At 52.1% G+C, this 12794-nt stretch overlaps 1 protein-coding gene across 1 annotated transcript in view; it reads right to left on the reverse strand.

Moving 5' to 3' along the window:
• SH3RF3 (SH3 domain containing ring finger 3) overlaps positions 1-12794 on the reverse strand; it is a 305736-nt gene that overhangs the window by 53715 nt on the left and 239227 nt on the right. The window contains exon 6 of the mRNA XM_069494498.1: positions 3528-3698. Within this exon, the coding sequence (XP_069350599.1) occupies positions 3528-3698 (171 nt within the window). The remainder of the gene's footprint in view (positions 1-3527; positions 3699-12794) is intronic.

Below are 12794 nucleotides of genomic sequence, written 5' to 3' on the forward strand. Positions count from 1 at the left end.
TCCCTCCTGGCACGGCTGCCACCTGTGTCTGTGGCACACTGAGTATGACCTCCTGAGGGGCGCCAGGGAGCTTGTAGCTTCATACCAGAAATAGATGCCCTTTCGCCCCAAAATTTCCAGATGAAACAGGAGGAACACAGCAACTTTGGACACGGGGCTTCCCCCTTCCCTCTACGTGCATCTGCACTAACTCCCCGGGATGTCGGGTACGGCAGGGTTTGGGGGCTTGGGTGCTTCTGTGGGCTCAGGTGCAGGGGGATGGGAATGTCTCCCACTTGTCCAAGAGCTGAGTCGATTCCTGTTCTTGTCCCTTCAGGATCTCAATTCATAAGCCAGCAGAAGCCACAGGTGGCACAAACAGGCACTGCCCGCACCCCTCCCAGCCCAGGTCCCACCACCTCCCTGTGGCCTCCACTGGGGAGGAGCCCCTGCAGCACCGGCTGAGGCTCCTGCACGGCAGCTGGGGGGAGAAGGGCCCCCTAGGAAAAGACTCGCCAGCCAAGGGACAGGGACAACACCATCTTCCTCAGCCCTCAGAGCTGCGCTGAAATGCAGCAGGCCAGATCATGGATTCTTAAATCCCATTGGTGGAGCTCACTTTCACATAAGAAGATCATTTTAAAAAATAAAGTGGGCTCACAAATTATAGGTCACGGATTTGCAAGGTAACAGTGACGAGTGTGAGGACAACAGATGCAGACGCACATCTGCCTCTAGTGACAGCAGAAATCCCTCTCCCTCTGCTCTGCCAGCAGGTGGGCGAAGACGTGCCTGTCCGTGCACAGTCTCACCGTTAACGGCCACGCGCTCCGGCCCCCCCACCTTGTTCAGAAATGAACTCGGAATGTCCTCCGAGGTTGTACAGCTGCCAAGTCCAGTCTAAGTACCAGACTACTGCCCACCTGCGCCCACCAGCACTACAGAGCGTTCCAGAATGACCTGAGTGCACGCGGCTGTGGGATCCAGGTCTGCCCAGCACCCTGAGTAGGCACCTAGGCACCGCTTCTCTGCTGGGTGCCTTGGAAAGCCTCCTGACAACAGCTAGGATCAGAGGAGGACGAGTCCAGATGGCAGAGCTGTGGGCGGCTGCTGTCCTCCACTTACATGTAAAGACAGCCCAGCCCTCCTGTTCCATGGTGAGCTGTGGGTCCGAGGGAGGAGCCTGGGCCTCCGAACTCCGACTGGGGGCACCTGAGAATTCCTTCTCCGAGGTGAGGACAGTCAGTGCAGTCACCAGGGCTAGATGGGAGAGGCTTTTGCTTAATGGTTCTCCTTGGCTCTGAGCTTCTTCTGAAAACACACCTGGCTGAAGATGGAGAGGGCTCGAAGGAGGGTGAGCCACTGACGAGGTTACGCGCAGAGGTGCAGCCAGGGGCTCGGCCACCCGGAGAGCTCCTGTTTCGTTACCTGGAGACTCCTGCGTAACACAGTCCCTGCCATGGGGAAGACAGGGCTTGCGGAGGAACTTTGACCAGAATGACCAGATCTCATTTATTTATTCAACCTGCATGTATTGAGCACCCAGTATATCCAAAAGGTATGTGAAGAGCCAGGGCTACAAAGCAGGAGATGGCAACTGTGGCCCAGGGTCTGCCAGGTGAGTAGGGACTCCACACACCTGTAAGGGACCCTAACAAGCAGGACAGCCCACACGGAACAACGCGGCACACAGAGTCATCCGTCCTGACCACGGCACGGGGAACGGGTGGCCGGGCAAGCTGCACATATTATGGCAGGTGCACTTAGGACGCGGCTCTCGAAGGCTATGTGGGACTTCACTCGGCAGGAGGAGGTGGGAAGGCAGCCTGAGCAAACCCCTGTCACGCCGCCGCCCTGTGCACCTCAGGAACGGGCAGCAGTCAGGCGGTGGAGGGTCCCGAGTGCGACACGAGGAAGCTGCAGGCTTTACGTTTCTGAAGGTCTGAGGACATGCGCAGGTGATAGTAAGGGAAGAATCAGGGGACAGAAACTGCTGCTGCTGTGAGGAAGAACCTATCCTCCGAACACAAGAGAAGACCTGTGACAGGTGATGTCCCCAGGCAGGACAGGCAAGCCTGGGGAATGTGGACATCCACCACCTCATGCTGCATCTTCCTGGAGGGCGCCAGCTGGGCAGGGAGACCCCTAACCTGCAGGAGTGATCTGCCCATTCCAGGAACAGCTGTCTGATGATGTTAAGGACAAGTCCAGGCCAGTCGCAGGCTGAAAGAGCCAGTCCGTAAACACCAGCTGAGGAGTCCAGAGTAGCCGTCACCCTCGGGGCTGTGCACGCTGGGCCAGACACCCACACCCGTGAGGGGGCCGGAGAGCCGTGGGCAGCCCCCTCTGCGAAGGCGGCTGGGCTGGAGGTCGGGGCTTTCCTGAAGCCTCTGCGTTTGCTGCTGGAGCTTCTCCTGCTGAGGGTCCCTGAGCGAAGGCTCTGCGCATCTTCCTCCTTGCGCCTGCAGACCTTCTGGGCCTCGGGCCGACTCCCCCCCCGCCCCCCCGGGCCCTACTGGGCCCCTGACCAGAGGTACTGGCTGAAGACCACGCGAAACAACTCTGAAAGCACGAGCCTGTCTAGCAATCGGCGCAAGAACGATGCGTTATTCAATTTTTTCCATGGCAGCCTTGCTCCAAAGACAGGGAAACCCAAGGGCCGTTCCTTCTGTTTCTCCGCATGTCCTGCAGTGTCAACACGGGACTGTGCCCGCGAGGGGCTTCTGCGAGTGAGGCTAACTGAATAAAACCAGGCAGTGGACCCTCACAACAATGCAATATTCTCACACAATTCCCATTATCTTTTTAGTGAATCTTTAAAATTATGTTTTCTATTTTATAAAAGTAATACAACAAAGAATTTATTAAATGCTGGAAAGCACAAAGAAGAAAAAATAATTACCTATAATGCTACCACTCAATGACAATCGTTAACTTTTGAGAACGTGCCATTTTTCCTTTGCATATATGTGTGTGTTTTACATATAACACATCTAGCTGTGACACACGTGCACTGCATACACATACACTGTACTCATACTATATACACATGAAAACACTGTACACACTATACATGCATGCATGCTGTACTCATGCTGTACATACATGTATACACTGTACACGTATGCATGCTGTGCTAATGCTATACATACATGCACACACTACACATATGTGTGTGCACATGGCACACACACTGCACACTTCGTATATACCTGTGCACATACACTGTCCTCACACACAAGCACACATGCACTCTTGAGATCGCACTCTCTGGCGACTTTCCTGTCCCCTCTATTCCTGTCCCTGTTCTCCCCGGGGTGGCCGGTGTCTACTGAGGGAAAGCCACGCAGGCCAGCTGGGAAGGTGAATCTGTGTCTCAGGGACACTCTGAGCCCATGGGGGCCAAGCCCTGCAGCACTGGTGGCCTCGCAGCCTTCTGGACTGGGTGTTTCCAGGTGACCCAGCCCACAGGGTGGCTTCCAGCAGCGGCAACAGCATTAGAGGAATGCAGGGCCTCACTCCCTCCTGGCCCAGGCTGCCACCCTCACCTGGAGACGGGCGTCACGTAGTTTCCAGGGAATACCCCAGAGGCCCCGGTCCTCAGGGACGCCCCCTTGAACCAGCCGTCCTGACACTTCTCGAGGACCCGGTACATCTCGCCCTTGTGCAGCTCCAGCTCGTCACTCTTCTGGGGCTTGTAGGCATAGAGTGCCAGGTACCTGTGGGCAGAGGATGAGCCCAGTGAGCAGATGCCCCCTGGGAGTGCAGTGCTGGCCAGCATCACCCAGGGCACACGGGAGCTCATCTTAGGATGAATCCTACCTAAAAAGAGTTGCTGGGGCGGGGGCTCTACAGTTTACCGAGACTTACATGCCCCCACCCCTGGGCTTACTCTGCAGCAGGGAGGGTGCTCCCGGGCCCTGTAAGTCCCGGCACTAGGGAGCTGCCCAGCAGGGGAGGGACGGAGCCCGCACCCCACAGCCCTGCGAGGACCCCAGCTGCCCATGGGACAGACAGGATGGCAGCACAGTCAGGCAAAGTGGCTCCAAGACCATTGAGGACCCTTAGAACAGCATCCTGGGGGCCAGGTGTTTGGACCTCATAATTTCTTTCTATTTTTCACACTGTCTAAAGTCTGATGCTTCGAGCAAGAGGAAATCCTAGGGAAAACCGAAGTCAGCTAACACAGTCCTGGGCTGGGTTTCCTCCTTTAATCCAGCCTGGCCTGGTTTTCCTGCCTGGCTTACCCAACCAGTCTGGGCTGGAAGACACATTGGAGATCCTTTTAAAAGGAAAGGTGGTCTAGTCAGGGGATTCTTGGTTGCACACTTCCTTGCAGTATTTGTACCATGACTAATTATTTGACTTCTACTTTTCCCTTAAGCCTTATTTGCAGATGAGGAAACAAACTTAGCGGTGAAAGCCACTCTTGTAAAATACCTCACAGTATCCGCATACCTGGCACTTACAAGGACTCGTAAGCACTTGCAAAAGTGCTCTGCTACTTTTGGGATTTGGGGAAGGTTGGTCCAGGGAGAGAACTAATCGGATAATTTTACATGCCCACCAGATTCAGCCAGGAGAGATGATGGGGGCCTCAGTTCAGTAAAGGACCAAAGAGGAATTGTAAAGAAGTGTCGTCGGTGGATCTTGCGTCAATACGCTGGTGCGCATGTTGCCCCGTCCAGGGCAGCGGGCTCCCAGGGGCTGGTGCACAACGGCAGGGCTCTGGGGGCTGGGGGCTCACAGACACCCTCGGAGCACCCTCCCGACCCTGGGAGGGGCCTTCCTAGCAGGTGAAAACAGAAACAGGATGCGGCTCACCAGGGTTCAAGCAGAAAGAAAAGAGGCCCAGTGAGGAATATTGTAGAACAGAATGAGAGTCTTATAGAGACAAGAAATTTCTTGGCTTGGAAGTAAAATCTGCTGCCCCTTCCCATAGCCCTACGCAGGGAGGCTCTCTGCTTTTCCTGGGGTGGGGGGTTGTTTACTTCCTTGGTTTATAGGCCCCCCCCCCCACTGCCTTCCTGTAGGGGTCCTGCACCTTTCCTTCTTTCCTGTTTGAAAAGGTAAACACTGACAATTAGGAGTGACTCTGGGTTTCAGGGAGGATAAACAAAGCCACCAGGAGAGGACCCCTCCCTCACTCCTCCTGGGCACAAAGATTCACATTTTCAATGCTATTGTCCAGGTGATCTAAAGAGGACCCAGGTATGACTCTGTTTCCACATTTTCTGACTCTCAGGAGCTCTTTGACGGCCACGGAGGAAACACTACACATGGAAGGGGCAGGTGAAGCTGAGCTTACATGCTGAAGGCATGTGTGCCCGTGGAGTGCACCGGGAGCTGGCCAGGGGGGAGCTGGCTGGGGGTGTGGTTTCCACAGGGTTCTTCCCAGGCCAAGGAAGGCAGAAAAGGAGAGGAAACAGCAGAGTTGGGATCCGTGGGAGGCTTGTGAACTGATGAAAATGATCCATGAAGTTGTGCGCCTGCTCTCGAGGAAATATAGCTGAAGCATAAATCCTGCTGCAGTTCACCTCGCTCTGTCCATGCCTGGGAACGCTCTGATCTTCTGGCCATGTGCAGAGTGCCAGGTGGGGTCAGACCTGCCATACAGCTCCCGGGGGTGGGTCCCCAGGCCAGGCCTGGACTCTGCCCTCACTCTTGTCCTGTGCCCACTGCCCAGGTGGAGCTGGGCACAGCCTGTACTTCTGCCGATGCCTCCCCGGCTGGCGCTGGGTTGCAGTCCCTGCCCGGGCAGGGCCGGTCCTTGCCCTGCTTCCTCCTCCTGTTGGACTCTTCCCCACCATCACCCTGTCCTGGCACAGCCCGGGCAGGCTACTCCCCTCCGTGATCCATGGGGGTCCTCTCCTCTGCCAAGACCCTCAGGTGGCTTCGCTGGAGCTCTGCCTTATTGAGAGGTCGCTTTTCAAGTGGCTCCTCCACGCACAGAGATCCCAAGGCAGGCGGCCCCCGGAAGGCAAATGTAGGGAGGCTAAAGTCCCTCCTCCTGCTCTCGTGTACCTGAGTTCCGGCCACGTTGGTATGGGGCTGCTCCCTTGGGGCAGAGCTTCTCCATAGCAAGGCTCTGGCCACTGACTGGTCCCGGCCACCTCCCGGGGCGAGTGTGGGCCACACAGGCAGGCTTCCCTCCAATGTGCCCCGAATGCATGGACTGGCTCCTGCGTCAGGACCTCTGCACGCACGCATGCACCCTCTCTCCGGAGTGCTCCCCGCACACCGTGTGCTCCACAAGGGCAACGGGGGTTATCTGTTTGCTCACTGCTCTCTCCCCAGGACCTGGAACAGTGTCTGCCACATGGTGGATTCTCAGCAAATACTTGTTGAAAGAAAGATTAAATAGGGGCCCTGGTATTGAGGCTAAGACCGCTGAGGGAGAAAGCGTGTTGTGTGTGGTGTGTGGTGTGTGCGATGGGTGTGTGTGATGGGTGTGTGTGGTGGCTGTGTGTGTGGTGAGCGTGTGCACACACATGGGAATACAGTGCTATGAATCGTGGTGCTGCTTCCCAGAGAAGGAGGGACCCACCCCCAAGCCACCTGCTGAACACAAGCTGTCCAGAGAGGACAGAGATTTGCAGCCTCAAAGACACCTGCCCACACCTGGGCTGGGTAAGTGGCATCACTTGGCCTCTAGCTTCCCCAGCTGGGGACTCACACGCCAGACTTTAAAAATAAAGCGAGGTAAGCAGCTGTGATAAGTCCCACACAGCCACCTGAATTGTTGAACAGTCACGTTCGTGATCCTGGGGAAGAAGCCATCAAATAATTGCAAATGATCTTTTACTCAATATTTTAGGATCCTATGGCATTTAATGGGACAAGGACTTTGTGCTTACTTCTCAGCATAAAAGGGGAGTTTCCATCCTTCCTGTCAACATAAAAATGAAGATTCTTTATATTGGAGGCCTCAAGTCATCTTAAGACCTATCAGGCAGAAAAGGATTCTTTCAAATTTCCATTTTTGTTTTAAATAAACACATGATTCCTAAGGAAATAGTAAAGGCAGGAAAATGGAAAACCAAAAGGTGAACTTGGCCAGGCATCCGCTGCCCACTCTGTCCAACTTGAGCTGCGTGTGCCAGCCACACCGCCCGGAGCAGGCTGCCAGCCCGGCCCACAGCCCTCACAGCCTTCCGCTCAGAGCTGCTGAGAGACAGCAGCCTTAGGTTTGCAACAGAGATGGATGTGGATTTTATGCACATAGTAAGTCTAAATTCTTAGGAGTAGGGAGTTTCAGGTATTTTATTAGATGCCCAGTGATACAGACCCCCTCTGTGCCAATGCTGAGCAGGGGAGACACGTCCTTTCCAGATGCCATCACCCCAAGGGACGACATGCTCTTCTTTCTCAAAGCATTGTCATCAGCTCCATAACCTTCCTGTGCCCTTATTTATAAGGTGCTGCTGCCTGGGGTGGCCCCAGGACAGTAGTGCAGAGTTGTGCTCCTGCCGCAGGTGACTGCTACCACGTGAGACAGGAGGACAGGAAACCAACTGTGCCACGTGCCAGACACTCACATGTCTCCCCCAAACTCCACAACAACCCTGAGGTTTCACAGCTGCAGAATGAAGGCTGCAAAAGATGGACCATCTGTCCGCGTTCATGCATATTCAGAGGCAGGGCCGGGCCTGCAGCTCCAGGACCTGTCAGCATGGCCCAGGGACACAGCCGGGGCACCGTTAGATGCTGCAGGCCCTGCCAAGGCATGGCCCAGGTGAGGATGGGTTCTGGGGTCAGGGGACACCCGGCCCTCACTCTGGGCGCAGGCCCGGTGTGGCCCACTCTGTAGGGAGGTGCTGCACCAACTTGCACCAGGGCACCAGGGCACTTGGGCTTTTTCATCCTTCAGTTCGTCCTGTCCAGTGAGCAATCCTTCCTCTGGTCTCAACATTCCAAGTTAGCTGTGGGCTGCCGGGGGGACCACGATGTAGACAAGCCTGACGCCACCTTGAAAGCTCTTTCCCTGCCAACTTTTTCCTTTGGGTGCCTCAGAGGGGAAACCAAAAGCAGATGGATCTGCCGGGTCTGTTTCCATGCGTTTCCATGCCTGCCCAGCTGGCACACGGCTTGATCTGGGCGGGGCACTGGCCGGTGGGGGCAGTTGTCATCTGCATCTGCTTTCCCCTTCTGGGGACTCCAGAGAAAGCCCGGACGGGCCACACCAAAGAGAGCAGCCGGGCCCCTGCGCCACTAGCTTCCAGGCTCAGAGCGGCAGCCACCGTTCTTCCCGTTACCCCACTTTCCCACCAACACCCCTGGTCTCTTGGCTGGGGTGGACGGCACCTCTGGAGCTCAGGGCGGCTAGCAGGTCCTCACGGGGCACCTGTGGGGCACAGGGCTCTCGTCCTCGGGCCCAACTCTCACTTTCCATTTGCTCCCAAATGCCTTGGCAGCCTGACCCGGGCCTCCACGCTACACTCCGGGTGGGTTCCACAACGCATCGAGGCCAGCAGGGCGCCCTCCAAGCTTAGATGTGACCTCTGCAGATTCTCCCAGGTGGGCACTAAAATACCTTGTTTAAGGCAATGGTAGATTTAAGGCTCAGAGAGCCCTCTTCATCCCCCCATAGGCTGGACGGGGCTTTCATGCCAGCTAGAAAAAGGCACCTCCTGTGGGCAGGTGGTGGAGGAACAGGCGTGGCCTCCTCCAGGCAGCAGCAGCCCCTGCAGGGGTGCTCCAGGCACGGAGTCAGGGTTCGCAGGCTCCCAACGCCTGGGCCCGTGCACTGACCGGCCAGGCTGTGGCTGGGCCGACTCGGCTGGGCCTCACAACTGTCTGCTTTCACGCGCAGCCTGGTGGAAACGTCTGAGCACAGCCTTTGCTCACCGCATTACCAGCTTATTTCTGTAGCATGATCTCCATGTGCCGCTGCTTGTTGGCAGGTTCCCTCCACTCTGATCACGGAGTGAATCAAAGTATTTCAGAGCCTTCACTAATTTAACACCCTTTCTCCTCTAGATGACGGCTTAATCAGGTTTTTTCTAAAATAAGTAAAAGATTCTTTCCCATTCCTCCCGTAAGAAGTCCTGCCTCTGTTCTGCCCCTTGCTTGGGCCATGCCAGTTCAGGCTGGGGAGATGTGTGCCCACTCATTGACTCTTCCACTCAGAGGATGTCCCCAGGTGACAGCCAGGTGCCGCAGCTGGTGAGGGTCGTGCACGCAGAGCCTGCCCCGGAGCACCCCCGCCTGGGGGAGACAGGACAGCAAGGGTGCTGTCAGGTCTGCACGGTAAGTCCCCCAGAAGGGCTGGCAGTGGGCACAGACACTCAGAGGATAGTGTGGGAGCCTCTGGGGATTGTGGCCGTGGCCCCAGAGTGGCTGGTCCCCTGAGCACTGCTGCCTCTGTCCCTTCTCTGAGTGCCAACAACATGGGCTGGCCCAGCCTGGCCAGCAGAAACCACTTAGTCCTCCCGGGGTCTTCTGAATTCCCAGGATCCTACAGGCAGCCTCCTGGTTGAGACGGGGTCCCACCAGGCAGAACCCAGTGCTGGGAGCATGGATAGAAGGCCTTGGGATGGCGTGGCTGTGAGGCCAGCTTGGGGGCTGGTGTCCTTCCCACACTGAGCGTCTGAGACACCTGCCTGTGGGGGCTGGTGGCATTCGCCTCACCTGGAGAAATGCAAATTCTGGGCCTCACATCAGAACTCCCGGGGTAAGACCCAGCAATCTGTGCTTCCACAAGCCCTCCGGGTACAGGCACATCTCAAAGAGATGTGGGTTTGGTTCCAGACTACACCAATACAGGGAATATTGCAATAAAGTGAGTCACACAAAATTTTTAGTTTTCCAGTTGTGTAACACAGGGTGTCCCAAAAGTCACCATACATAGGGAAAATGGGAAATCGTAGCTAAATGTACCTTTATTTACAAAATGTTTATTACAAAATTTTTCCTTTGTAGTCTCCATACAAAGGAAAATGGTGACTTTGGGGACACCGTGTATATAAAAGTTATGTTTACACTATACTGTACTATAGTCTATTAAGTGTGCAATAGCATTACATCCACAAAAACCCAATGTACATACCTTAATTTAAAATAATTTATTGCTAAGAATTGCTAATGATCATCTGAGCCGTCAGCAAGTTGTAATCTCTTTGCTTGTTGAGGGTCTTGCCTTGATGTTGCTGGTGCTGACAGATCAGGGTGGTGGTTGAGGAAGGTTGGGGTGGCTGTGGCCATTGCTTGAAATAAGACAACAATGAAGTTTGCTGCATTGATTAATTCTTCCTTTCATGAGAGATTTCTCTGTAGCATGTGATGCTGTTTTATGGCATTTTGCCCACAGTAGAACTTCTTTCAAAATTGTAGTCAATCCTTTTAAACACTGCCCCTGCTTTATCAACTAGGTTTGTGTAATATTCTAAATCTTTTGTTGTCATTTCCACGGTGGTCACAGCATCTTCACCAGGAGTAGATTCCATTTCAAGAAATCACTTTCTTTGCTCATCCATAAGAAGCAACCCCTCATCCATTCAAGTTTTATCACGAGATTGCAGCAATTCTGTCACATCTTCAGGCTCCACGTCTAATTCTAGTTCTCTTGCTATTTCCCCCACATCTGCAGTTCCTTCCTCCACTGAAGTTTTGAATCCCTCCCCGTCATCCATGAGGGTCAGAACCAACTTTTTCCCAATCATTAATGTTCATATTTTGACCTCCTCCAATAAATCACAAATGTTTTTAATGGCATCTAGAGTGGTGAATCCTTTCCAGAAGGCTTTCAATTTACTTTGCCCAGATCCATCAGAGGAATCGATATCTGTGGCAGGTATAGCCTTACAAAATGTACTTCTTAAGTAAGAGGAGTTGAAAGTTTAAATTATTAATATTCCTTGATCCATGGGCTGCAGAATGAATGCTGTGTTAGCAGGTATGAAAACAACATATCTCCTTATGAATCTCCATCACAGGTCGTAGGTGACCAGGTGCATGGTCAACGAGTGGTAATATTTTGAAATGAATCTTTTTTCCTGAGGAGTAGGTCTCAACAGTGGCTTAAAATATTCAGTAAACCATGCTATAAACAGATGTGCTGTCATCCAGGCTTTGTTGTTCCATTTATAGAGCACAGGCAGAGCGGATTTAGCATAATTCTGCAGGGCCCTGGAAATATCAGAATGGTAAATGAGCAGTGGCTTCAACTTAAAGTCAGCAGCTGCATTATTAGCCCCTAACAAGAGACTAAGCCTGGCCTTTGAAGCTTTGAAGCCAGACATTGACTTTTCCTCATTAGCTGCGAAATTCCTGGATGTGTCATCTTCTAACATCAGGCTATTTCATCTACATAGGTTGCAGATGAAACAAATATCTATTGTTTAGCATAGTCACCTTCATCAATTATCCTAACTAGATCTTCTGGATAACTTGTTGCAGCTTCTCCATCAGCACTTGCTGCTTCATCTTGCAGTTTTATGTTGTGGAGACGGCTTCTTCCCTGAAACCTCATAAACCAACCTCTGCCAGCTTCAAACTTCTCTTCTGCAGTTTCCTCACCTCCCTCGCTTTCACAGAACTGAAGAGAGTTAGGGCCTTGCTCTAGATTCAACTTTGGCTTAGGCAATGTTGTGGCTGGTTTGATCTTCTATCCAGACCACTAAAACTTTCTCCGTATCAGCAATAAGGCGGTTTCACTTTCTTACCATTCACGTGTTCACCGCAGTAGTACTTTAAATTTCCGTCAAGTTTTCCTTTGCAATCACAGCTTGGCTAACTGTGTCATAAGATCCCTAGTCTTTGGCCTATCTCAGCTTTCCACATGCCTTCCTCACTAAGCTTAATCAGTTCTAGCTTTTGATTTAAACTGAGATATGCAACTCCTCCTTTCATTTGAACACTTAGAGGCCATTGTAGGGTTATTAATTGGCCTAATTTCAATATTGTTGTGTCTCTGGCAATGGCAAGGCCCAAGAAGAGGGGAGAGATGGGCCAGTTGGTGGAGCAGTCAGAACACATACAACGTTTATCAATTAAGTTTGCCATCTTATCTGGGTACTGTTTGTGGTCCCCTGAAACAATTACAATAGTAACATCAGAGATCACCATAACAGATAAAATAATAATGAAAAAGTTTAAAATATTTTTTCTTTTTTTCCCTTTAATTATTATGGGTACATAATAGTTATATATCTTTATAGGGTACATGTGATATTTTGATACAGGCATACAAGGTGAATTAATCAAATCAGGATAATTGGGGAATCCACCACCTCAGGCATTTATCATTTCTTTGGGTTAGGAACATTCCAATTCTACTCTTTTATTTATTTTAAAGTGTATCCTAATTTATTGTTGACTATAGTCACTTTGTTGTACTACCAAATATTGTTCATTTTATCTATCAGACTATATTTTTGCACCTATTAACCAGCCCCACATTATTCCCCACTCCCTGCTTCCGTTCAGCCTCTGGTAACCATCATTCTACTCAGTAATTTATTATTTATGGGATCAATTGTTTTTAATATTTAGCTCCCACACATGAGTTAGAACATGCAAGATTTGTCTGTGCTTGGCTTCTCTCACTTAACCTAACGTTTTTCGTTCTCCAGTTCCATTCAGGTTGTTGCAAATGGCAGGATTTCACTACTTTTTGTGGCCATATAATATTGCATTGTGTATATGTTCCACAATTTCTTTATTCATTTATTCATTGATGGACTCCTAGGTTGATTCCAAACCTTGCCCACTGTGAATAGTGCTGCAAACATGGCAGTACAGATATCTTTTCAATGTACTGAATTCCCCTCCTTTGGATATGTACCCAGCCATGGGATTTTGGGGTCATATGGTAG

This window comes from Eulemur rufifrons, chromosome 19, assembly GCF_041146395.1.
Source record: "Eulemur rufifrons isolate Redbay chromosome 19, OSU_ERuf_1, whole genome shotgun sequence".
Taxonomy (NCBI): domain Eukaryota; kingdom Metazoa; phylum Chordata; class Mammalia; order Primates; family Lemuridae; genus Eulemur; species Eulemur rufifrons.